We start from the raw sequence: 26,990 nt of genomic DNA, 5'->3' as shown, positions 1-26,990 counted from the left end.
CTACGGTCTACGGGGCCAGTCTAATAAAAAACAGATGGGCGTCAGGTTTCCTTGCCTCGCAACCGTGGCCTCATCCCATGGAAACCTGCCCTGGAATATATGTTAGGGGTTTGGTTAGTTAAGAGTTGCAGCAGCATTTAATTGCAACTACATACAGAGTGTGTACGCTTAAGTGCTAAGAGGCATTCATTTTTGTAGCGGCACAGTTGTGTTTGGCTCACAACATGCATCCTCAGAAAAACTGCCACATCAAATCTCTGTCATTCCGGTTAACAGGGTTGAAGGGGAATCGATATAATGGCAGGATGGAACGAAACGAGAAAATAACTTTAAACTGCAACTATTATTTTTTTATTTTTGCTATTGACGATCAGAATTTATCTAGAGAATGTTTCTTTCTGAGATACATTTCTATAGTCAATAAATAATTTTCGCAACAATTAAGTGAAATTGGATCATTTCCCACAGCACACCTGATGATCTCTCTCAACACACAAATGGTGGTTGGGAATCACTTTATTAGATCACCCGTCATAAAACCGAGAATAAACCTTTCAGCATCATGAAGTGCTTTAATGCAAACTCATTTTGAAGAGTAATGAGGATTATTTGTAAGCACTGTATGTTTTATTTTAGTTTTTTTTAAAACTAAACCAGGCTCTGGATAAAGTCACAGTCATTTGCATAGTCAATTGAATCTCCTCAACCTGCACCAGAATAAGCAATGTACTTTGATTAGCCGTAGAATAATGGGATGCTGTTCCTAGCTTGTTATGTAATATGTAACGCTAGCAGGCTTGGCTAGCCAACTACATGCGCGGTCCTGGTTGCAACTTTTGTATCGGCGTATTAAATGATTGTAATAGTAACGAGAGAGCGAGCCAGCTTTACAGGAACAGTCTTGTCTCCATCATTGGCAATATGCTTTAGCTTCCATGATTTCCTTGTGCCATTTTGATATGGTAGATGTAACCTTCAAAGGCAAATTGATGTCAGATATTTCCATTTTTTTTCCACCCAGAAATTTGATAAAATTTCTCCATGAATCCCAGACGGCTGAAGTGCCATGTTGTTTCCGAAAGTTTCACATTCTTAGCAACAGTATCGTAGTGGCAGGTTTAGCCAAAGGAGTACTTGATATTGATAGAAATTTTTCCATTCAACAGGTTACATTGAGTGGCGCACTTATCGGAATCGGCCGCAAGACCTCCGATTGCCAGGGCAACACAAAGTACTTCCGCTGCAAATTCTGCAACTTCACCTACATGGGCAGCAGTTCAGTAGAACTGGAGCAGCACTTCCTGTCCTTGCATCCCAACAAAGCCAAGACCCCGCCGGCCACGCTTCTTCTGACCAATGACAGCCAGGGCAAAGGGAGGAGTCAGATACTGGACGGGGCGGAGCGAGTGTCTGTTCGAGCGGAGGATGACTCCTTGGTAGGGTATTCCATCCCCATCCGGGCGGATTCATCGGGCTGGCCGGTGGAGGGTGCGCGGGCGTACTACTGGTGCAAGTTCTGCAGTTGGAGCTGCGAGTGGTCGGGAGGCTCGACCAAGCTTTTGGAACACCATGAGCAGCGGCACAGGATGAACACGACGAGCCCTAATGACACCAGAAGGGAAGGCGAAAGAGAACACGTGTTGTCCAAAAGTCGCAAGGATCTGTCATCCAGTGGTAACCAAGGTAATTTAAATGACATGAAACTTAATGAAATGCCCACCTGTAAGAGTCAGGGTATGTAAGTATGTATTTTGATATTGTAAATTTCCATGTTTGGGAAAAAAAAGGAAAATGAAAACTACTGTAATAATTTGTTACAAATATGGTTACGACTGTTCTCTTTCACAACATAAATTTAAGAATATCTAAAAAAGAAGCGAGAGAAGATAAACAGAAATAGAGGAATAGAGAGCGACAGAGAGAGACGGGACGAGGGAGCGAGAGAGAGAGAGAGAGAGCGAGAGCTCAATAAATCAGCGAGGCAAAATGCAAATCCATGGGAAACAGGTACAGGGTCATTAGAGTCACAAGGTACAGGGTCATTAGGTGTCACAAGAGAGAAGAGCCTATCCCAGCTGACCTTTGGACACTTTGGTGGCCAGTCAACATTTCTAAATAAGCCCAAACTTTTAGTATACTGTAAAAATAGAGAAATCTATCCATCCATCCATCCATCCATTTTCTATACTTCTTATCCTCACGCGGGTCATGGGCGTGCTGGAGCCTATCCCAGCTATCTTTGGCCGAGAGGTGGGCTACAGCCTGAACTGGTCGCCAGCCAATCGAAGGGCACATAGAAACAAACAAGCATTCACACTCCCATTCACACCTACGGACAATTTAGAGTCTTCAATCAACCTACCATGCATGTTTTTTGGGATGTGGGATGTGGGAGGAAACCGCAGTACCCGGAGAAAACATAGGCAGGCATGGGGAGAACATGCAAACTCCACACTATTTGAAACCCGGTCCTTAGAACTGTGAGGTAGATGTGCTAACCAGTCGGCCACTGTGCCGCCTATCGAAATCTATGTATACAAAAAAACCCAATAAGGACATTTCTAAGTGACCGCAAACCTTTGAACGCTAGTTTATATAAAATAGCATTTTACTCTAACAATGAGACAACATTCTTGGCCCCAGACCCTCAGATTGAAGAGTAAGAAAACGTCATAGTGTCTTACCATACCACCCAGAATAATCTTGGTATGTTTTGTTTTAGTTTTTTTAAACATGATACAAAATGTAATTTTGCAATATTTACTGTATTGTGAGAAACAAGTACATATAATGTCATCATTTGTACTTTAAAAGGGAGCGACTTAATAGCTACTGTTGGGTTGATTGTGTATGAGATAAAGCTTAATTCAAATAGTCATTACTATGAACTTATTTATTAACCCTGTTTTGATTCTACTTTGGAGTGCTTATTTTTTATCATGGAAAGTATTGGTCTTTGCAATTAGCCTATTGTTTTATTATTAATAAGTGGTCTCACAGTAACGTCACAATTCTGCATCAATTCAAGAGTCTAAATAATTGTAAATTGAATCGTCAATGTCTGAATCGTATTTGAATTAAACCATGACGTGGCAAAATATCTACGGGTATTATCATGTAACCCTTCTGTCTTGATGTTCTGCCGTTAGCCTCATGCCCTTCAAAAATCTCCAGCATTCTAATCCTGCCAACTGGATGACCTTTTTGCCGAACACGACATCTGTCTGGTTCCCAGGCGATCCGAACAATGGCGACACTGAGGCCGTGGTTACCAGCTACAACTGCCAGCTGTGCGACTTCCGATACTCCATGGCACACGCCTCTGATGTGATCGTGGTGGCGCCGTTGCTGCTGCACTACCAGCACAACCACTCCATCCACCGATGCTGCATCCAGCACTGCATGTACTGTCCGCAGGGCCTATGTCAGCCACACAAACACTTAGGAGAGGTGAGTTGTTTATTTCAGTTGTTCTCAAACTGGGGGGTAACTTGGGGGTTTGATATATATATATATCTATATCTATCCATCCATCCATTTTCTGAGCCGCTTCTCCTCACTAGGGTCGTGGACGTGCGGCGGGGTACACCCTGAACTGGTTGCCAGCCAATTGCAGGGCACATACAAACAAACAACCATTCACACTCACATTGACACCTACGGGCAATTTAGAGTCTTCAATCAACCTAGCATGCATATTTTTGGGATGTGGGAGGAAACCGGAGTCCCCGGAGAAAACCCACGCAGGCACGGGGAGAACATGCAAACTCCACACAGGCGGGGCCAGGGATTGAACCCCAGTCCTCAGAACAGTGAGGCGGACGATAAATATATATATATATATATATATATATATATATATATATGCGGCACGGTGGTCGACTGGTTAGAGCGTCTATATATATATATATATATATATATATATAAAATAATATTAAAAAACCTTTTTAGAACACACTTTTTAAAGTATTCCTTAGTGCTTGTTCTCACTGTCTTGTTTGCACAGTTCTCCAAATTAGAAGCAAAACATGCTTGCTTCAAAAAAAACATGCTTGCTTCAAGCATGTTTATCAAAATTTGGTATTCGCTTAAAAATAATAATTCGCTCGAGGGTTCAGAAAAGTTGCTGTGTTGGCAAGACCAACTGTGCTTTTGTAAACTAGCTCCTTTCTGTTCACAATCATGCGGTTAGTGGACGCTGTGCACGTCTGCTCGCGATGATGGATAAATATTGAATTTAATTCAATTGAATTTGTTGAACTTCCTTTCTATCTTCTTCTTCTTCTAATAGGTCATGAATATTTAGGTTGAAATGTTGCAGAAATTATTTCCATGGCGTTGTACATGGTAGTGATTTTTAATCTGCGTTAGAGTTAAAAGGGGGGCCTCAGAAATGAAAATTCTCCCCCATTAGGGATCCCTGGAGCCAAAAAGTTTGAGAAACTTAGTTTAATTCGTAAAGTTAAACAGACGCATCCGTCTTTCTTTGTCTCCCAGCAGCAACATTGGGGGTGGCATGCTTTAGATGATGATGCACATCGATGCGACTACTTCGATATTCCTTGCTTAAATGAAATATGCAACACAATGGGCATTCCAAAGTCTCACTGGAGATCACGATTCTTGCTTTTTTCCCCCTTCGTGAATAGGTGTCCCACCCTTTTGCGTGCCGGAAGCCCACCTGTCCAAAATGTTGTGCCAAGCAGCAACATTGGGGGTGGCATGATTTAAACGATGATGCACATCGATGCGACTACTTCGATATTCCTTGCTTAAATGAAATATGCAACACAACGGGCATTCCAAAGTCTCACTGGAGATCACATCATTCTTGCTTTTTTCCCCCCTTCGTGAATAGGTGTCCCACCCTTTTGCGTGCCGGAAGCCCACCTGTCCAAAATGTTGTGCCAAATTCCCCCCGTCCGCCAAACAGCAAGACACAGGCGGCTCGACGACTCCTCCTCATCCCAGAAGCGACCCTAGTGTGACATCTGCTTCGACCGTTCACCCCTCGAATCCTGTTGCCTCACAAGGTAATTAGTTTGAATGACCAGGGAGGACTTTATGATAATTCAATAAAATAGAATTGGTTTACAATAAAGTTTCAAGTGGGCAATACCAGCACACAAGAATAATATAGAAGAATAAAAAATATCTATGTACCAGACAATGAGAGCACCATTTTCTATAACTATATGCATATAATACATGCTGTATATGCAGAGGTGAATGGCAAACTGTACATGACTAAATATGCCATATACAGGATACAGATGTGAACGCTAACAACAGCAAGAATAGTCTTTACACAAATCAATAATATATACATGAGGCATGAATAACAAATTCAACACCAGCAGTGGATGAACACATTCTTACAGTGTACTATATATGTAAGTGAACAGCAGCAAGAGTAGTCAGCAGCATTTTATCACTTGCATCAATAAGTCTATAGCTAAGGGGTTGAGAATGACACTCGCAATGCTATCAGCATGAAGAATAAACAGGATACTGTAGTACACACAGAGATTTGAAAAGTAGTCAGTCGGTCAACATTGTATGTCAAAAAAGACGATACATATCATAATATAATGATGATGATATATGCAATAATATCAGTATGAATAACATACTACATTTTTGTCAAATTGAGCAGCAGCAATGTAGTTAAAACGATGCGTATCCACCAATGTAGACAAATTAGTAAAGCATTTGAGAATAAAATATGCAAAAGATAGACAAGACATTAATATTTTATGCATACAATAGTATATACAGTATCGCTGGTGTCAAGGCTAAACCACCCATGTCCAAATTCGGTGAATTAATTCTTTAAGAAATCTATATTACAGCTCAGTCCCCACGTGGAACTGTTATTTTTACAAATTACTTAAGTGTTGAAAATGGCTTTCTCTCTTTGACAATGAAATATTAATGGCTCCACATACATGCCATTTTTACATTAAAAAAATATATATTTTTTTTGTTTTCTGAAAAGTGATGGTTTTGGAGATGCGAGGATTCTGCCTGATGCCAGCGATACGCAGATGTCAGTGTGACTGGCAGCAAGAATAGTCAGTAGCATTGTATGTAGTGGAATGAATGTGATTGCGTGTTCTCAGGCGTCACCCACCTGTGCGACCAGTGCGCCTTTGCCACCGCCGACATCGACGTGCTGCTGCAGCACTACGACAGCTGCCACAGCCTGATCAACCTGAAGGGTGCGCCGGCGCATGTCAAGGCCGAAGAACAGGAGGGCGGCGGCAGCGGACCGGACAGGGAGATGGGCCGGGAGTACTCGTGCACCAAGTGCCACTTCATCACCGAGGTGGAGGAGGAGATCTTCAGACACTACAGGTCAGCTCATGTTGACGTTTTGGATGTGTTTGTAGTCCTTTGAATTGAAATTCAATACATTGTTACCTTGAGTTTCGGTGCCACAACTTTGATTGGTCCATTTAATCTGTGTTACGAGCCAAAATTAGAGTTTGGGCTCCAGATAGGCCGTCGCTACAGTGAAGTAAAAAAAAAAAAAAAAGATTGGTTTGTAGTAGTTGTAGCTGCTGTACCTGCTTTTAAGGGGTAGTTAGTCAGTCCGGCGCTAGTACTTAAGCATAAGCGCTCCCCACGGAAGTGGCCATTTTATGATTATTATACAGTGGTGCCTTGAGATAAGAGTTCAATTCAGTGACCACACTTGTATCTCAAAACACTATTATCTCAAATCATCTTTTCCCTTTGAAAAGAATGGAAATGCCATTAATCCGTTCCAGCCCCCCCAAAACATTTTTTTAAAATATATTTTTCCTTATTAACAAGGAAACAATACACTATAATCAAAAAAAGAAAAAAAACACGCTATAAAACTGTACTTTATGAGAACATAGATTAATAACTAAATAGAAATAATGTAACATAGTACTGCTACTTATACTACTACTGTGACTCAGTAATATACTTTGTTACAATTTTTTTGTAGAAGATAAAGAATATATGCTTGTGAGTATTGTTATATTATCTTTCTACATGTGTTGCTCCACTGTTTGTGTTCAAATATCCTTTGCTCAAAGGGCTGTGAAATGCAATTATCGATACTAACCGTTAACATGTCAATTACGTTTTAGTCAATTACATGTTAGCATTAAACTAGCGGGCCATTCTTAAGGCAAAAATATGTGTTTATTTGAAATCTACATGTAATTCTCTGTTTTATATTTCTTTTGACAGTAAACTTCAACTGGGAGTGGCATTAAACAGCATGAAGCCTCTTTATTGATGAATCGTTCACTAGTTCCCAAACTGCTGCTTATTGTGGAGTCAATGAGTTGGATTGACTTCACTGCCACCATACAGTATCTAAAATTTGCGCTCGCAAGTCAAAGCAAAACATTTGGCTGAATGACTGGTCACACGTAGCTCAAGGCACCATACTCCTAAGTTTCAAGGTGTTTTCTTTACTGTTTCTGTGCAGGCGTGTCCACGCGTGCTGTCGCTGTCGCCACTGTGACTTCACGGCTCCCGATTCGTCGGCGCTCCTCGACCATTTCAACTCGGCCCACTGTCACGATGCCACGCTGTCCTCACTGACGCCCTCCCTGACGCCGTCGGCCAACGGCTGCTCGGCGCCCTCCACCTTGGCCATCAAGGAGGAGAGCAAGGGGGATCTTCGCCTCCTCTACTCACTGGCGCCGCCTGAGGGACGCCTGGCCGAGGGGGGCCGCGAGGAGATTGTCAAGAGCGAGGGCAGCGAGGAGAAGGAGAGAGAGCGCGAGAAAGGCTGGGTCCTCGGGGAGACGAGAGGCGGCGAGCAGGCCCACGGTCTCCTTTGGGTGCCCAAGGAACGCATGGGACCCGAACCCACCCTGTTCCCCTCACCTCTGTCCGTGGCGTTCGTTTCCACGAACCACGAGACCTCGCAGCAGAAGCGGGGTGGTGGTGTGGCCTCACCCAGCATGGTCTACCTAGGAGATACCAAGTCCTTTTTGGGAGATGCCAAGCTGTACGGAGGAGGGGGGCGGCCGGGCGGAGGAGGAGCCGCCCCCAGCGGAGGGGAGAAAATGAGCCATATGACGTCTCAGCAATACACAGGCAGTGGAGGGAGTGGAGGGGTTCAGGAGGTGAAAGGAGGAGCTGCTAAAGAAGAGTCCCAGTCGCTGCTACGGGTAAGCTGGAACACGTACACAACACTCTTCCTCGAAACACTTTTGTCATCCTTTTATACTACTGTCAATCATGCCACACACTTTTCCCACTTCCACAGTTAGCTTTAGCTGTAGCGCGCTCACTTCATGGCTACACTGTCCGCATAGCAACACATCCAACCCGCTATTACCCCTTTACAAACACTACTTTTTGGTTACTTATTATATACAATCCGGAATATTAGATTATTACAACAATCTTATTACTAGTTATGTTTAATATTTGTATTATAGTGCTAAACTACATATGGTGTATATGTATGTGTATTGCTGAATTGTTGGCACTACACTTTTATTACTTAATGATAATTACAAAAAGTAATCATCTTGTCACATTTTTTTATTTATTGCCAAATAATTAATTTACTGGCTTTCACTGCGGTATTTGTATCAACTTTATAATTTTCTATTAAAATTATATCTGTCTTATATCTATGTCCATTGTTAGTATATTTTATTAATTTATCATATCAGTTTAATTATCATATTTTTGCCTCCAAATTGTATCTTTTATTACTACTATACATTATTATTTTCAGATTTCTAATAATATAATGGCATTTATTTTCTTTTTATTTAATTTAAATGTAAACACATTTTGCTAAATGTCTGAAATACTGGTGATACAGTAATACTTGGATTGTGTCTATATATATATTTTTAATTAATATATTACACATTAAGATTACTTATTGTAAGTCAAATAATACATAATAATAATGCCTGTTTGTTAGTGCAGTATAATACCAGATTTTTCATAATTTTTTGTCCCCAAAGTTAGCAGATATGCGTCCTCACCCAAAGAACAAAATTTCCTTCTTTCCGTCACCTGCAACGATTAACTTAGACCACCATATTTATTCACAGTGATCAAGTGGACAACGCCACGCGGTCGCCTTAGCGATGACGGAAAGGCAAACTTTGACAGTTCCCAGGGTAACCCACCCTTCAAGTTCCACTCTTGCGGGTGGGGGGTGGTGGTGGGGGTGGGGGGGGGCTTCTGAATTCTCAACTGATCTCATGGACTGGCAGGAGCGAGATTGCGGTCCGCCACGGTCGCAGAGCTTATTGGCTATGATCGCATTAAGTCAGCATAGGCCCACATGTGCTGTGTGTGTATGTATCTGTGTGTGGGTGGATATAGAGTCATGTCATATGGACATGGCTCCATGTAAGTGGTAAAACTGAGTGTGAGAATGAAGCTCATGGAGTGTCTGAGAACATATTGAATACACTGTACTGGCTGTTTTTTATTATGAAGTGTGTGTGTGTGTGTGTGTGTGTGTACGCACATGATGTGTTGGCAACCACTTGGCAGACAGGCAGGGTGTGTCAGAAAGGAGGTTTACTCATTTTCTCGGGTGGGGCAGAAAGAAAGGGAAGAACATTTAGATGAGAAGCAATGAGGCGAGTCGTTAAAAGAAAAATTAACCCATTCAGAGTCACTCCGTGATCATGTTTCCTTCGTTGTTACAATGGAACTGGCAAAACACCCCAAAAGTGCCACAATTTGGGGTGCAATTTGGAGAAATGTGCCTCAAAAGGTACAAGAAATTCACAGCTCAAACAATCATGTGTGACGGTCAATTCAGTGAACTTTGATGCTTGTCAAAGAGCCGGAAATGGATCTAATTACATGGGAAAGTGTCTGGCAGCACAACACACAATTCATTTGAATACATAGTGAAAGTGAATATACTTTAAAATAATTTACTGTATTTAGAAGGATTTTGTACAAAAAGTGATTGAAATGAGTAAAAAACTGATATTCTATTTTGCTTCCGATCCATGCATCCTTTTTCTGTTGCGCTTGTCCTCATTAAAGTCGTGGGTGAGCCTATCCCAACTGACTTTGGTTGGCAGCCAATTGCAGGGCACATATAGACAAACAACAATTCACCACTCATAAACACCTATTGACAATTTAGAGTTTTCAATGAACCTAAGATGCCTGTTTTTGGAATATGTGAGGAAGCGTTAGTTGTTTTATACAGTGGTTAGGTACCTTATCATTATACCTACGTGTAGAGCTGTTAGAAATGTTAAAATGTTGCTCAGTGAGCTTCTGAATGTGTTTTGGAAAGGTTTTGGGTGCTCAGTATAATATGATCAATACAATTCACCAAGAAGACGCTAATGTAAATAGCATGTATCTTCGAGCAGAATAATTCTCTTTATTTTCTTATTTTAAAAACAGTAAGGCTGTATATGGCTTCATATTTATGCATTTTGAAAAATGATATTCGTAAATCCAAAAACTGTGAAACTCAAGGTAGATGATTTTGATATTAGAAACAGCTCTCAGTATGATACAATGCAGTTTTACACCACTGCAAACCACAAAATTAAATATTGTTACTACCTCTCCTACGGTGTCAAACACAGCTTTTAGTAAGAAGTGTACTAGTTTGTTGGCATGTGTGTGAAGGTGAAGCAGAAACACTGCAAAGGTGACATTATTTCATCGCGCCATAAGTGATCACACTTGATTGCTTTATCTTCACTACAATATTTACTTTGTGTTTCCATGGCACACACAAACACATACAAAAGTATGTTTTACGCTCCATATGCACGCACGCATGCCGCTGCTGAGTCATCATTTTGCGTCATTGTCGTCGGGCAGGGCAAAGGACTGGCATGAATATTGCATCATTTGAGTTTTTTTGTCTCGGCTCAAATTTCCCCAAAAATATCACTTGCCATGGCAACAACCGAAAAACTAATACAAACCCTGACATAACTTTTTTGTCATGTGTTACTGTCAAGTGATGTGTTATTTCAGCGAGAGAGGGAGCCTTGGAGCAGGCTAAACTGTGAAGGAGGGAGGACAAGAATGATGCATGACGAGATTAAAAACAACAAATTGTATCTATTCGTGATTATTTTTCCCCCCTCCCTCTGTGCGTTTCATGCGTTATTCCCCAACCACCACATCGACCTGTCTCTGCCTGCCATTTCCCAACTCACCTGATTGAGCCAGATCAATAATCAGCCAAGACCAGGAGAGGAGAAGGTGTTTCTTCTTAAAGGGCCATATGGTCTTTCATTGGATTGTTGAGACATTGCACCTCCTATTGGCTTTTTTTGCGTGTTGATTTATTACGCTGATATCAACATTTGTGACTTTTTGTCTCTCTGACTAAATTAATGAGCTCAGGAGGTTCTTCATGCGTGTTTTGGACAAAAACACTTTTCCACTGCGCGGTACCAGCTCGGCTTACCTCAGTTTGAGGTGGTCTGGTTTCCTGCTTCCAAATTCAGCTAGAAACTGTAAAAACCACATTGCATTAAACACATCAGTCGGAACAAAACACCGTAGCACATCAAAAGAACAGAGCAGAACCTTGTTCTCCTGTACAGTGGATAGGGACCGGGCCCGACCACGAATAGTGAAAATCTGCGGATAATTATAATGGCATTGGAAAATAATAATAATTGTGAATAAATGGGTATATACCACCAATAAACATTTTCAGGGTTGCCCCGCCCCCAAAAATGGTTTGTTTTTTTTTTTAATGGAAAAAAGGTCCGCGAATAACTGAATCTGCGGGTGCCGAATCACGGGTGTGGAGGGGTCCACTATATATGCTTCGGGCCTGTGTTTTTATTTTGTGTTTGTAAGGAGACATGTTTTATTTGAGAGTAGACTAAGGGCAAAGTCCAGCTAAGTAGAGACGATGTACACATCAGTCATAAAAAGGCGGGCTAGCAAATAAACTCCTGTTAGTGTATTTGTTTCTGTGTATGTGAAGTTTTATTTGAGATGAGACTAAGGGCTTGAAAAAAAATGGACCACCGTAGCCAAGTGGAGACTGCGGAGTACAGCCTTTGAAACTGAAAAACACTGCATTGAACGTATCAGTCCGAACGAGACATACTAACGAACAACCACAATGGAGGAGATCAAGGTTCTGCTGTATTGGTTTCTCGGCTTTTCCTAATGAGACAAAGTGCTATGCAAAAGGAGACTGTGGAGTATACTGTGGCAGAGCAGTTCTACACTTCGAAGTATTACTGCCAAAAATTGAAGGAAAAAAAAAACACGAGAAAATTGAACTCTACAGCCAAGTGGAGACTGGAGTATGCTACTGCAGTGTCCAGAGTGACTCCATTTCTAAATAGTCCCGTGGGAAACTGCAAAAACCACGTTGCACTGAACACATCATACAGAAGTAGACATACAAGCAAATAACAAACAGTGAAGAGGATCTTATTTGAGAGAAGATTGATGGCAAAGTGCTGCAAAATGGAGACTGCGGTGGATAATACAAGCCAAATGTCTTTAGGATTCAGGATTTAGTTAAGTTACAGGGGCGAAATTGTAGATTCACTATGTTCAACACTGTTTATTTCTGCGAGAACCCCAAACTCCGGACCTCCCTCAGGGTTTCGCCAGCTTCCAGCATGGCTCAAAAGTACTGGGACGGGACATGCAACCAGATCAATGGCCGTGTATGCTTTCGGCATATCAGAGGAGAATTTCATCAAAGTTCTTTTCGTTTACATTTGTGCCTGATGGAAGTAATTATGTTTAAAAAAAAAAAAAAACGACACACACAGCTGTATTTTACATAAAGTTCTCATTACTTTGCGTTCCATTTCCCCTCGTCTGTCTTGCATAAATCCATGTGTGTGTATCCATCTGTGCAACTGAGCCCCCACTCTGCTTTTGTACTTAATTATGTGCGTTGTGTCCCCACATTTACATTCCATCTGAGCGTGTGTGTGTGTGTGTCTTTTGTAAGGAAATTAAAGCGTGAATTGAAGTTATTTTCCGTACTGATAATTTAACATCCCGTTATATCCGCTACAGGAAATTGTGGAGCTTATGTCTGTGTGTGTATGTGTTTAATGGTAAAACTAAAGTGATTTTTGCCACCAAATGAAGCGACTTCACTGTATAATTATTAAAATAAAGTAAAAAAACACTCACCCAATTAAAGAAAGCGAAAAGGAAGGTTTTTGCTGATAAATACTGGCACATAGTGCTGTTTTGAAGGCATTGCTGTAGCTGAACGAGTAATAGGGACCAAGACAGTCCTGTCGTGAGTAATTTAAATTAAAACATAATTGCTAATTTGGAATTGTGACTTGCACTATTATCCCAAAATAGTTTAGCAATTAAGTCATCTTACAACTTTCCCCTTAAAAATAAATGGCTTACCTATTATTGTATTTTGAGAAAATGCCCCCAGGTTCATATGTACATCCGGTGAAGACACTCTAACTGCTTCCACTAACAACCCAGGCTAAACTTAGCTCCTCTCCGACATACAAAGCTTGTCTCTAAGTCGAGGTTAATCACTTTAACACATTCACTGCCATTGACGGCTTTAGAAGTCAAATATCCATGTTAACTGGGAGGTCTGGCAGTGAATGAGTACAATTGTTCCTTGACACCAATGTCTACTTTCCTGTTACACGTGGCGTTGGTGCCATCTTGTGGCATCTTCGACGATTGCGGAAAGCGTAAAACAATGAGTGTAAATCCAATTTCCTGTTCTATGGTTGTCTTGAGTTTCCCTCTGTCATCACTGGTACCCCTCTGTGGTGCTTTCACAAAAAAAGCCAAAGAAGAAGTAAGACTTACTAACTTGCCCAAGTATTGAAGCTTTAATGTGTTTTGACATGTAGCATATATTGTTACAATGTTCAGACTGTTGTGGGACCAGTTGGCCAATTTTAGCTCAGAATGGCTCTCATCCAAAAAGGCAATCCTTGTGAAACACACACAAAAACACACACAGAGGTTTGTTGGACTGTTCTGTTTGTTGGTGCAAGACGGTCACATTTCCCAGGACGCACTCTCAAATAAACACGGTCAGGCTCAGAAGGAGAAGAAAAGTGTGCGTCTTGTCTGTGTGTGGCGGCTAGCTGGCTATATGTTAGCCTTTGAAACATCCCCTGCCTATGCCTAAGCATTGCAGCTTAAAAAGGAAAGGTAACCTGCGGTGCAACAAATAACTCTTTTGAAGACGAACATGTACCTGCCTAGCATTGTGACAAAAGGGTAAGGATGGAAACCTGTGGAATAACCTGGGAGTCTTTCAAAAGGCTAACATGTAGCCACCTAATCGAGGGACGTAAGGGTATAAACAATTTGCACCACCAGGAAGTCTTTCTAAGGCTAACATGTAGCCCCCTAGCATGGTGACGTAAGGGTACGGGAACTTACGGCTTCACCAGAAATCCTTCAAAGGCGAATATGTAGCCACGTAGCATGGTGACATAAGGGTATGTAAAACTGGCACAACCAGGAACTATTTCAAAGGCTAACATGTAGCCACCTTGCATCGTGATGTAAGAATTAGGAAACTGGAGGCGCAACCAGGAGATCTTCAGAGGCTATATCATATATCCACCTAGCATAGTAACATAAGGGTAAGGATTGATACGTGCGGCACAGCCATAAAATCTTTCGATGGCGACACCAAAGGTTTCCGGACGCTTGCATCACCATGTTAGGTGGCTATAGCTTAGTCTTGCCATCATGCTGGGTGGCTGTCCCTGGCTATGTCACATGTTAGACTCTGAAAGATTGAATGGTTGGTGTTTTTACCTTAATGTCACCGTGCTAGGTGTCTATACGTTGGCTTTGGAACCATGCTACATGGCAAAATGTTTGCTTTCAGAAAATGTTCTCGTTGCCCACAACTCATACCTTTAAATAACCATGCTAGTGGCTGTGTTAGCCGCTGGAATATCTCCTGGTTGGTTTTCTTGCTACGTGGCTACACGTTAGCATTACTCATATTTTAACAAATATTTATAGGTATTAAAGTCCCTGAAAGTTTGATTGAGGATGGTATTAATGCATCTTGCAAAACAATAGTGACAACCTTGGCTAGTCCTAAAGTGACACAGTTAATAACTTCATGTCAGTACTCTGTAATAAGTCTCAAACAAACGCTACCCATCCGTTTTATTTTATCGGCATAGAGAAGTACAATGTAAATTGACTTTAAAACTCTCGGGACGACGCTCTTGGCTTGTTTTATTCCCTGTCCCCGTTGCCTTGCTTCCTCCGACTGGTTGCTATGGTGATGTTGCCAGCTGAGGTCCAGCGTGAAAATTTCGTCCGTGCTTCTGGGGACTCCTTGAGCAAGTCCCCCATTTGCTGCAGGGCTGCTCGGAAATTAAGTTTACGTCACAATGCAAGGTGGCTACGTATTAGCCTTCCAAGGTTTTCCTTGTTGTGCCAAACATTTCCTTACACTTATGTCACCATGCTTGGTGGCTATGTTAGACTTTGAAGGATTCCCTGGTTGTGCTACCAGAGCACGGGGATGCAAGGGTAAGGGTGGAAATGTGTGACGCAGAAACAAAATCTTTCGAAAGGCTAAAATGTAACCACCAAGAATGGAAACCAGCAGGATTTTTTTTAAACGCTAACATATAGCCATGTAGCAAGGTGACATAGCCAGGAACAACCACCAAGCATAATTCCAAGCTTGTGGAATCTGCTAGGTCGCTAGCAGCATTAGCTTCCAAAAGCTAACCTGGCTGTGTTTCCTTATCCTTATGTCACTATGCTAAGTGGCTACACATTAGCTGTCAAATGATTTTTCTGGTTGGGTCATGGGTTTCCTTACCATCAGGTCATCATGCTAGATGGCTACATATTAGCTTTTGAAAAACTACCTTGTTCTGCCATACAGCATGTTGAAGTAAAAGTGGAACACTGCTATATGTTCGCTTTTGTACTGGTTGCACAAGAGGTTTCTGTACTATTACGTCCCTATGTTAGGTGATTATACGTTAGCCTCTGAAATACTTCCTGGTTGCCATAACAATGCTAGGTGGCTACATGTTAGCCTTTTAAAGGATTTCCTGGTTGCGCCACAGATTTACTTTTCCCTGCGTCAACATGCTAAGTCCTTCATTCCGGTAGTTCCTTGTTTGCTGCAGCGCTGCCGGGAATACCTCCTTTTGGGAAACAATTTAAACTTAGCATCTCTTTTGACTCGTCCTATTTATGAGGGAAAAAAACACAGTCACAGATCCGATCCAGCATCTAATTACCAAGCAGCGGTTCACGTCTCACAATATTGTATCATGCGACAGAACGAGTTTGACGTGCGCCTAACACCCATGTCACGTCGCTGCTGGCGCCCGGCCCGGGCCTCCGCCGTGGCTCTCGGGCCGGGCGCCATGACACAGATGTTCCACCCCGGCCGGCCAGGTGTTTTTCATCGGGTCACCACGGCAACACTCAAACACAGCGGTTACTTTAGCTTCTTGCTGTAATTTAGGCGTTTACATCAATTACTGTTAGAATCAGCTCCAGTGAACATGTGTTCTTTTAGTATGGCTTTTTCTGCTCCTTCGTCTCGGTGTTGTTCGTCCCTCGCTCTCTTTCTTTGTGTGTAAGGCAGGAGCGATTCACCACAGGCTCTGTGCGCTTGCTTGCGCGTGTGTGTGTGTGTGTGTGTGTGTGTGTCTGTTTGAGTGTGTTCACACATGGAACTAATATTGAGGCCAGATGTTCATTTTGCTACAACAAGACCTCTACACGCAATATTAGCAAGGTATACACACACTCACGCACACACACAAACACACACAGGCAGTACATAGCATCCTGGCAGCACTTGTGTAATTAGGAAGCTGATTGGTTAGATTAAATGTCCATCTGACCCCTGACCAATAGTTAATTTGACACCCCCTCCTGCCTTTTCACCATCTTTTCTCCGCTTCCTCCACCTCAACTCCTGACTTGACATCCTTTCACACAATCAACTGACAGTAAACGGTGTCTGACAATTGATTAATTTAATGTATTATCAGTAAGTGCTGGAATTTACATCATAGTAATCAGCTGCGTATTTGAGGTTCATCAATCCATCCATTTTCTGAGCCGCTTCTCCTCACTAGGGTCGCAGGCGTGCTGGAGCCCATCACAGCTATCATCGGGCAGGAGGCGGGGTACACCCTTAACTGGTTGCCAGCCAATCACTATTCACAAATTCACCGATTTACATTTTGTCTGTGTAAACTATTCCCAGCTTTTCACTGAAAAAAATCATCTTCAAGAGACAGGACCTCCCCCTGTCAAGACAAACAAGAGTTCAGGGAGGTGTGCTATAATTTTGATCTTGGAGTATTTTGACAAAAGTATGTCACAGACATTGTAATTGTTTGCAATAAAAATGCACAAGTCTCCTTTCAGCTGTTGCTGCTGCCTCATTCTTGTAAGAACCCCCATTTGCTGAGTCAGGAGCGAACTAAATTAACTTAATCCGTGAGCTGTTTGCTGTCAATCCCGAGTTTGGGGTACAGTGATAGGGAAATGATCCCTACTGTGTATAGTGAAAAACCACATTAATTATATTCCCAAAGCACATCACATTTCAACCAAATCTTATATTTCCCATAAAAAGAAATACCGTATTTTCACGACCATAAGGCGCACTTAAAAGTCTTACATTTTCTCCAAAAAGGACGGGGCGCCTTATAATGCCTTATGTGGGCACCGAGTTCCAACATTTATAAATGTTGTGTGATGAGCGCTCCGCTTGCCTTTTATTTTTTTTATAGCATTTCCTGCTGACACGCTGCTTACACAGAGGAAAAGCGGACGTGGCTGAGGACAGGGGAAGGGTGTGTGAAGTAGGATGCTAAAGCCACGCCCCCAGTAGGTATATAGCGCCGGAGTGTTTTTTACTGCTTGACTGACTGGGAGCATTTCCGGGGTGTGCATTGTGCAAAACAACATCCGTTTGGCTAAGGACCCCCGAAAATGTCACCTACGAAGAGACACGCTTACGAAGTACAGTTTAAACTGCAAGCTATCAGTTACGCGGAGGAACATTGGAATTGAGCAGCCGCGAGAGAATTCAAGATCAACGAATCCATGGTTCGCAAGTGGAGGAAGTAGGAAAACGAGCTTCGCCAAGTCAAGAAGATGAAGCTGAGTTTTCGCGGGAAAAAAAAGAAAAACAAAATGCGGAAACAAGGCGAGGTGGCCCGAGTTGGAAGACGAACTCGAGCAATGAATTAATGAGCAAAGAACAGCCGGGAGAAGCGTTTCTATAGTCACCATTCGACTGAGTGCAATAACTCGGAGCTTGCCATCATTCCGGGAGGCTTGACAAACCGCTGGACATCCGTGTAAACAGGGTATTCAACGTGAAGTTGCGAGCGGCGTGGAGGCATGGATGACAGATGGCGAACACAGCTTTACTAAGACAGGAAGGCAACGGCGGGCGAGTTACGCCACCATATGTGAATGGATTGTGGATGCTTGGGCTAAGGTATCTGCTTTGACTGTTGTCCGAGCTTTCGCGAAACCAGGCATCATTGCTGAACATCCCCCCGGCAACGAGACTAACTCTGACAATGACGAGAGGGAACCCGGCGTGTTTGTTGGAGAACTTGCCCAACTGTTCATTTCGGATACAGAAGATGAGGACTTTGATGGATTTGTGGATGAGGATTGATCAAAAAATAATGTGAGTACATTGTTAAATACTTCAATCAAGTGCAACCGAACCGTTTTGCTCCCGGTGCCTTTTTAAAAACATTGTTTTAGCGTCCATGCATGCTACTGTATGTTTTAAGATAGCATATGTTTTACCATGCCTGCGCCCAATAATACGGTGCGCCCTATGTATGTGTTAAATACAGAAATAGACCCCATAACTGAGACTGCGCCTTTTAATACAGTGCGTCGTATGGTCGTGAAAATACGGTAAATTGTTTACAGACGATTTGATAAAAAAAATAAAAGAAATGAAAAGCGTATCAACCCAGGCTAAATGTAACTCCTCCCCGACATATTGTACAAATTCTCTGTCAACATGTACTTCAACATACACCCTTGACACAATTACTACTTTCCTGCTAGCCCGTGCAACCATTGTGAAATGGTCGTCAAAATGTAGCAAAAAGACCTATTGTGCAAGGAATACCTCCAGTTCCTGGATTTGCATTGCTTGTCACGACACAAAAGCTGGAAAATAACTCAACCACAGAAAAAAAGCTATGTCAGCAACAAATGATCTGCCATCATGCACCCTGAAATTGTTTTGTCAGTCATATGGACAAATTCCTACGGATGGAAGAATTTTTTTATCAGCAAAATCTCTCTTTTTCCATTTTGCACAGACACACAGTGTCAAGCCATCATCGTGACATGCTAATCCACCTCTCTTCAGACACACCCTGCTCCCCCTCAAGAGCCCCGTGTGTGTTTGTGAGCAAGTGATACCATGGCAACCCTGGCCGTCCAAGGCCCTGTTGGCAAGGTTGCAACACTGCCCTGGTCACGCGCACGTGCCTCCACACTCTGCTTAAAAGTGTGGACGACAGAGTTTCACTCTAATGCACACTAAGAGGCGCACATGCTTGACAGGATGTGAAAGCTTTTTCTTCTCTCTGCATCTTCCCGAACTACTACTCCCCCTCATCCGCATCCCCTGTGAGGTCTTCACTCATTAGGAATGCTCGCCTGTGTGCAAAGTGGGTTTATGAATTCTGCTCCATGGGCGCGATGCAACTTGTATGCCCAGATTCTCCCCAAAGACTCCTTTTTTGTTCTCCCCCCTTCTCTTCAGCGCAACAAGATTGCACGTTTGAAAAAATATATATTGTTTCGCTCTTCTCTGGCATGTACAACGGGAATATATGAAGGATGGCTGCTTCTCGCCTTTAAAGGATTGATGAAAGCTGGAAAGATCCTTAAGTTATTCGAGGTGCACATGATGGTTAAAGCTGTTTGCTGACATGGGAAAATGATGATGGGCAAAGATGATTCCCAAGCAAAGCTAGGAAGCACAAGCGCATCAAATTAAAACAAACTGAATATGGCGAAGGTCAAACACAATCTGAACAAATTTAAATAATCATAAATCACCTTTTTAAGTAACATTTCCAACAACAAGTGTAAAAACAAGTCAACCACAGCATTGCTATACTTATTAATACATTAAAATTAAGGCAGTAACACCAGAAAACAGTGTTTGGTAATTAATTCAAGACTACCGTGACATCCACAAAAGTTTCACAGATCAAAATACTACTACCGTAAAACCCCCAGTAGTTGTCCAGGTCAAAAGAAGGCTACTGTAAACCCCACAAAAGTTTCACAGGTTAAAAAAAAAAAAAAAACGACTCGCTAATATTCTCATATTGAAATCAGATTTTCATAACTCTCTGGTTGCACCTGGATAAATCATGACTAAACAAAATAACCCCAAATTTCAGCAGGTAAAAATAAGATATACGATGAATAAATAATAATAAATAAGTATACCACCCTAAAGACTACTGTAACGTTCACAGAAGTTGCACAGGTTAAAATGACGAATGGCAAGTTTGAATGGTTAAAAAAAAGAGTGCTGTAAATCCCCCAAAGGTTGTGCAGATTTAAGTAAGAGTACTGTAAATCTTCCTAAAACTACAGAGGCTACCATAGGTTCTGCAAAGTTTGAACATGTTATCAATAAGACTACTAGAACGCACACAAAAGTTACACAGGTTAAAATCGGTTTTCTGTAACACTCACAAAAATTGCACAGGTTAAAATAAGGCTACCATAATTCTTCCAAATAAGAATATAAATCCCTCAAAAGTTGTGGATGTTATAAGAAGAAATCCCCCTAAATGTTTTGCCATTCAACATGGTGCGTAAATGCCTGAAAACGAGTTGTTGCAAAAGCCGTGTAATATGAGGCCTTCATACAGCAAAGATAAATACACCCGCTTGCATTTTGTGATCACTCGCAAATGTCATTTTGCTTTCACATGTGAATGATGACTTTACAAGCCCGGTTGAATGGAAAATGCATTTTCCAGCTCATTTGGATGACATTTTTTTTGTTGTTTTAATGAAAACATATTAGTGTATTTTAAATTGCTGCCTTCTGTGGGCTATGTGTGATTATGGTGTTAGTCTCCATCAATGCCGCCTTGGTTTGCGGCTGTTTTTGCGCCATTTTTCGATGCCGTGTCATCACTGCATATGTTTGGCGCTGCTACACACACACACACACACACACACACGCGATTATACAGACTTCACACAAACAGTCATGTGGTCAGGTCTCCAATCTCCATCTATCCTGGTCCTTAATGGCCTAGGTGCAGTGGAACAATGGCTAAATGCCCTTTACTGTGTGTGTGTATGTTTGTGTGTGTGTGTGTGTGTGTGAGTGAGTGAGTGAGTGAGTGAGTATTGTGAGTGAGAGAGAGAGAGAGATTCTAAACTACTGTGCTTACATGTCCTTGAGCATTTCTTTCAATTTCTCTTTAGAATCGTTGACTTTGCCTGTTAAAGTCCCCATTATTGGAATTTATAGCAATGCTTGACTATGCTTTCATTATTGCATTCAAAGAGCTTTGTCTTTCACTACTTGTCAAGATAAACCCGTTTTAAAAGACACAAACCCCCACCATAAGTAAAGCCGTGTTATTCCTTTAATCTAATGTGGCTCACTGATCAAGAACAACTCTCTCCTTAAGATTTGCATATGTCCAATGACAACCTACTATGTCACACACAGGAAGTATCTTTGAAGGACTGTATGTACTGGTGTTAAATTATTGGCATTATAAAATGTTACACAGGGTAAAATAAGACTGCTCTAAATGCCCAAAAGTTACAGGTAAAAACAAAAAAGGCCCTAAATGCCTAAAAGGTTCTGTAGGTTAAAATCCGACAACTGTAACTTCAACAAAAATTGCATAGCTTAAGATGAAGCTACTGTAAATTCCCCCAAATTTGTGCAGGTTAAAACAAGACTAAGGAAAAGTCCCCAAAGGTTGCTCTCTAAAACAAGACTACCATAAATACCACCAAAGTCACACTGGTTAAAATAAGACTACCATAAATCCTGAAAGTTTGGCAGGTTAAAATAAGGCTACCATAAATCTTTGAAAAGTAGTGCAGGTCAAATTCATACTACCGTAAATTCCCTACAAGTTGTACTGGTAAAAATGAGACAGCTCTTACTACCCCAATAGTTGGGCACGTAAAAATAAAAAAAAGAGAAAAAAGTTGCATAGGTTAATACTAGACTACCATAACTGCTACAAAAGTTGCACAGGCTAAAATTAAATGAGACCACATTAACATAAGTTCCAACGCACTGAAAATCCTCAATAAAGAGGGACTATATATTGTGTTGTAGTTTTACCACTCCTGCATGCTTTGAACACATTAAAGCTAGTTGAAACACACCCATAGTATTCTTTACCACCTGTTTTCACTCTCTGTGTCGAAATTGGAGTCTATCATATAGCATCACTTTGATGAAACGAAAATAAACTTCACACCCGCACAGTTCTCTAAAAGGCAGAGAACATATATGCCTTAAGCTGTTAATTTATCACTCCCAGTTGAAGTTTACTATGAAACTGACACATAAAACAATAGAGAATCGAACAGTGTATATTTAAATACCAAAATGTTCACTTGCATAACATATAATGCGCTAACGGACTAACGGAAATAAGCCTAGATGTTATGGTAAGTATACATCTTCAAATTACTGCTACTTTAACACACGGCGCAGCAACACATACAAACAGAGCATACAACAAAACTCACAGGCATACATTCTCTCTGCTCTGTGAGAACAACTAAAATTAAAACAGCAAAACATATTTATTACACTGAAGGGGTTTTATCTTCTTGTTGTTAATCATGCTGTATCTCTACTAGTAGACCTCAGAGCTGCCCCGCGTGTTGTGGTACTACAGTACACTGAAGTCGCGCAACCTGTATATTATAGCACGGCTTCACTGCATTTATGTACGTGTATGCCATCCCACTTTTTCTGTAGTTCATCAACTCCAATTCTGTAATAAGCTTGCATGTTTAGGTTCACAGTGGGCTCTTGGGGCTTATGAGCATGCCCTGCAAAGCACATGTGGAGGATCATCGTTATGTAAAGCCCTCTGTTTGCACCAGCGCCAGGATGCCAGTGTTCTATTACCCTGAGACCACCGCCAGTGAGATGGTAATCAAAGAGCGAGGGGGAAAGACAATAAAGACTGAAGGATGATGTGGGAGGGGGACATGAGGGAAGAGGGCATGGGGGGACAGGAAGACAGAGAGAGAGTTCGAAGCAGCTGCCAAGCTTTGAGTGGGGTTAAGCATCACCACAAGAACAACCTAATAAGGTCTGAAACACACGGGCTTGGCAAGTGTTCTCTTAGTAGCTCGCCTCTGCCCCCTGTGAGGCGACGCTTCGCTGCGAAATACTGCCGAGGAGTTTTTCCCCACCGTTTCGGCCTTTGATCACCAGCATTTGCAAATCACGACGACACCCCCCATGCAATCATCGCCCCATCGCTCCTCGCTAAGATGCTCCAGATGTGCGGCAGCATCACCTGGTGTGCTTCCAACTGGGATGCACAGATGCAAGCACACACACTGGACAAAACACCATGTATGAGGGAAAAGTTACATTTTGCCTGAAATTCAATGTGATTATGTATGGTCTATTTTGCCTTAAAAAAAAAAACATACTTCGGCTCCCATATTCCAAAAAACATGCATGTTAGGTTCATTGAAGACTATATGCTCAAGGCGTGAAAAAAGCTTGCTGCAATTTGTCCTTGACTTCTATTAGTTAATATGATGGGTCAATTATTGAATTGAATGGAAGTTATTTCAGTCAGCATAAGAAACTTGTCACACATTGTATAGTTAAAGAATACCTGCTCGAAAAGGGCTTTCTTCTGAAGCACAGCATATAAATACATAAACCCTTGTTAGATGGATAGTAACTTTATTCCTGTGAGAGAACTTAAAAGAGTTCCCACACAGAACTTATTAGGTAAGAGACAGACTACTCCGTAAACAAACACAGTGCAGCTTATCTTGTGGCTAGCGTGCATCGTGGCTTGTGATATACTTTTGGCAGAATGTTAAACTTGTTAACTGCTTTGAGCAAATGTAAATATCAGTGCAGCATGGGAAAAGGTGTAGCGCGGTACAAACACAATTTCCAAAATAGTACATTTGCATGACGACAGGCTCCCCGGTCTTGTTTATCTTGAAGAACAAAGCATCACTAATTCCATTTTGTGACATCACAATTCTGTCATTCAGTGTTATTTGCGCAGGGCTATAATTTCTAAACAGATTTAATCTAGTGAAATGCTTGAGTTGACGCGATGGCGTGGTTCCCTATTATGCCCTCCAATCTGTTTAACCATTATTAAGCCTTACATCTTGTACCTGTTAGGACTCGTAATAAGGTACAAATCACATTGTACTGGCTGGGCCAATAAGTCCTGATCTAGTTTTGGCACCCGCAATGTACGACTTCATTTATTTCTGTTTGTAATTGCGTTTTGTCACGTAAATGCCTCTGTGTCTGTCATGGCCATGTGTCAGAGTGTGTGTCCCTGTGTTTGTGTGTGTCTCCATTTGTCAGTGTGTGTGACAGTGTGTGTTTGACCATCCGTCCATGTGTGTATGTCCGTGTGCCTCCATGTGTCCATGTCTGTTTGTCTGTGTGTGTGCTTTTGCCTGTGTGTGTGTCAACATGTCTGTCCGTGTGTGTATTTGTGTCTGCATGTCCATGTATTTGCGCTTCCCCGTGTGTGTATCAATGCATTAGTGTTGGAGTCTGTGTTTGTTAATTTGTGTGTCTGTGTGTCTCTTTGTGTCCGTGTGTGTCTGCGTGTCAGTGTGTGTCCATGTGTGTCTTTGAGTTGTCTGCATGTACACGTCTGTGTGCCAATGTCAATGTTTGTGTGCTTCCATTTGTATCCGTGTGTGTGTGTGTGTGTGTGTGTGTGTGTGTGTCTGTGCGTTCGTGTGTCAATGCGTGTGTGTCTGTGTTGGCGTCCATGTGTGTGTCACTGTCTGTGTTCATTTGTGTGTCTGTGCATCAGTGTGTGTGTGTGTGTCTATTTGTCAGTGCGTGTCTCCATGCATCAGTGTTTGTGTCTGAATGTGTACCTGTGTCTGTATCTGTGTCAGTGTCTTTCCATGTGTGTGAGCCTGAGTGTCTATGTTAGTGTTTTGTCTGTGTGCGTGCGTGCGTCTCCATAGAGCAGTGATTTCCAACCTGTATGGAGCCAAGGCACACCAACAAACAAAAATGTCGCAAAAAGTGGATACATTAATTACTGTATGTACTTTCTGCCATGTAATAGAAGAGCATTTATTTGTTCTGTCTGGCACTATGCCTCACTGGCATGAATAGATGAACAAAGACACTTTATTTCTTGAAAATAATTTTTTTTTTGAGCAATTACGTACAATTTTATTATTTCCCACGGCAAGCCTGAAGAGCGCTCTCACAGCACACTAATGTGCCCCGGCGCAATGGTTGAGAATCACTGCTATAGAGTGACATTGTGGAGGCCATCTATTTTTAGTCTTTTCCCAGAGGCATTTCTTCTAAAATGCATTCTTTTTTTAATCAATTTTTTTGTAAGAAAGCCTAAAGAAACTAGCAGTGAAATAATCGCTTTTGAGCCATTGCAAGGCTAAGTGAGGAATGAAAGTGGACAATCCTGCCTGCTAAGTAACTAGAGAAGGAAAAAATGAAGCTTATCATTTTGCCACAGTATCCAGATAGTAAAAATTAAATGACACAAATAGTCTTCTGTCGCTTGACATGCAGCCCTGTGGAAAACCAAATGAATAATGGGTGATGGAGTTCCTCCCCGAGTGCCTCCGCTCGCTTTATCACCGGTTAAGACGATAGATGAAAAGCTGATAGGAGAATGGCAGAGACATGTTGGACTCTTGCCTTTTTTTCAATCCACCCCCTTTCTTTTTTTTTTTTCTTCTATTTGCCGACACTAACACGAGTCGCTCCTGATGTAAGACACATGTTCTGGCCTACGCAGCGTGTCCGCGGTTGTTCAAACCAACTTTATCGCTCCATCAGGTCGCAGACAAGGAACGATTCATTCAGTGGGCGGAGGAAGGGGGGGGGGGGGTCGCCTATGTGTGTGTGTGTGTGTTAATAAAACCTTTGGAATGTTGTAGATTAGATAAAATTGATGTAAAAGGTCTGCATTGATTTGCTATATGGAACTGCGTATTCCTTTAAAACAAACTTCTCATATTTCCTCAAAATAGTGTCTGTAATAGACACTGTGTCTCAGTAATTTGTCAGGTGGGTCATTTACTTAAGACCCGGGTTCGGCAAGTTTTCATGAGAGGCTCGGGTGAATGAAATTCAGGGTGTCCCAAAAATCACAAAATCCTTTGTATTTCATTTCAGGTATCATTTGGACTGACGTGAAACCATCAGCATTTGACACCTTAGACTTTGCAGTTTTTGTAAGCATTTTATTTCCTTGCTCATGGCTTTCCACTTGACATTGGAGCAACGTTACATTTCCACCTAGCGAGAAATTGTTTCTGTTCCTGACTGCAGTTCAGCGCTGGTTTGAGAAGCATTATGGCTATCACACTTCTGCAACACGTAGTACAGTTTACGCTTTTCATGGCAAGTTTCTCGAATTAGGATCTGTTCTTGACAAACCAGCAGAAGGACTGTTACTATCACTACTGATTAAACCACAGAGCAGGCGTTTGCACAAAGCCAGGGAACGTCGATCCGGAGGGCCGCACTGAAACGCATCAACAAAAGCTCGATTCAGCGGATGCTTCGGAGAGTGACAAAGCTTTGGCCGTTCCGATTTTAGTTGTTTAGCATCATCATCTTCATCACCTTTTGAAGCCTTTCTTTCGAGAAACTTGCCATGAACAGCGCAAATTGTACTACGCATTGGAGCAATGTGGCAGCCATCAAGCATTTCAACCTGGTGCTGAATTGTTGTCGAGGACAGAAAAACCACTTGCCAGGCGGC

General features: G+C 41.9%; 1 protein-coding gene across 7 annotated transcripts in view; it reads left to right on the top strand.

The window, feature by feature from the left end:
- Positions 1-26,990, top strand: part of trps1 (trichorhinophalangeal syndrome I) — a 171,739-nt gene that overhangs the window by 107,132 nt on the left and 37,617 nt on the right. For all 7 annotated transcript variants that reach the window (XM_061664806.1, XM_061664807.1, XM_061664805.1 and 4 more), the window contains 5 exons: positions 1,167-1,683; positions 3,236-3,450; positions 4,859-5,033; positions 6,123-6,357; positions 7,472-8,162. In XM_061664806.1, coding sequence (XP_061520790.1) covers positions 1,167-1,683; positions 3,236-3,450; positions 4,859-5,033; positions 6,123-6,357; positions 7,472-8,162 — 1,833 coding nt within the window. The remainder of the gene's footprint in view (positions 1-1,166; positions 1,684-3,235; positions 3,451-4,858; positions 5,034-6,122; positions 6,358-7,471; positions 8,163-26,990) is intronic.

This window comes from Phycodurus eques, chromosome 20, assembly GCF_024500275.1.
Source record: "Phycodurus eques isolate BA_2022a chromosome 20, UOR_Pequ_1.1, whole genome shotgun sequence".
NCBI lineage: Eukaryota > Metazoa > Chordata > Actinopteri > Syngnathiformes > Syngnathidae > Phycodurus > Phycodurus eques.
Note: the sequence above shows the minus strand (reverse complement) of the source record. Positions and strands in the feature narration are given on the sequence as shown.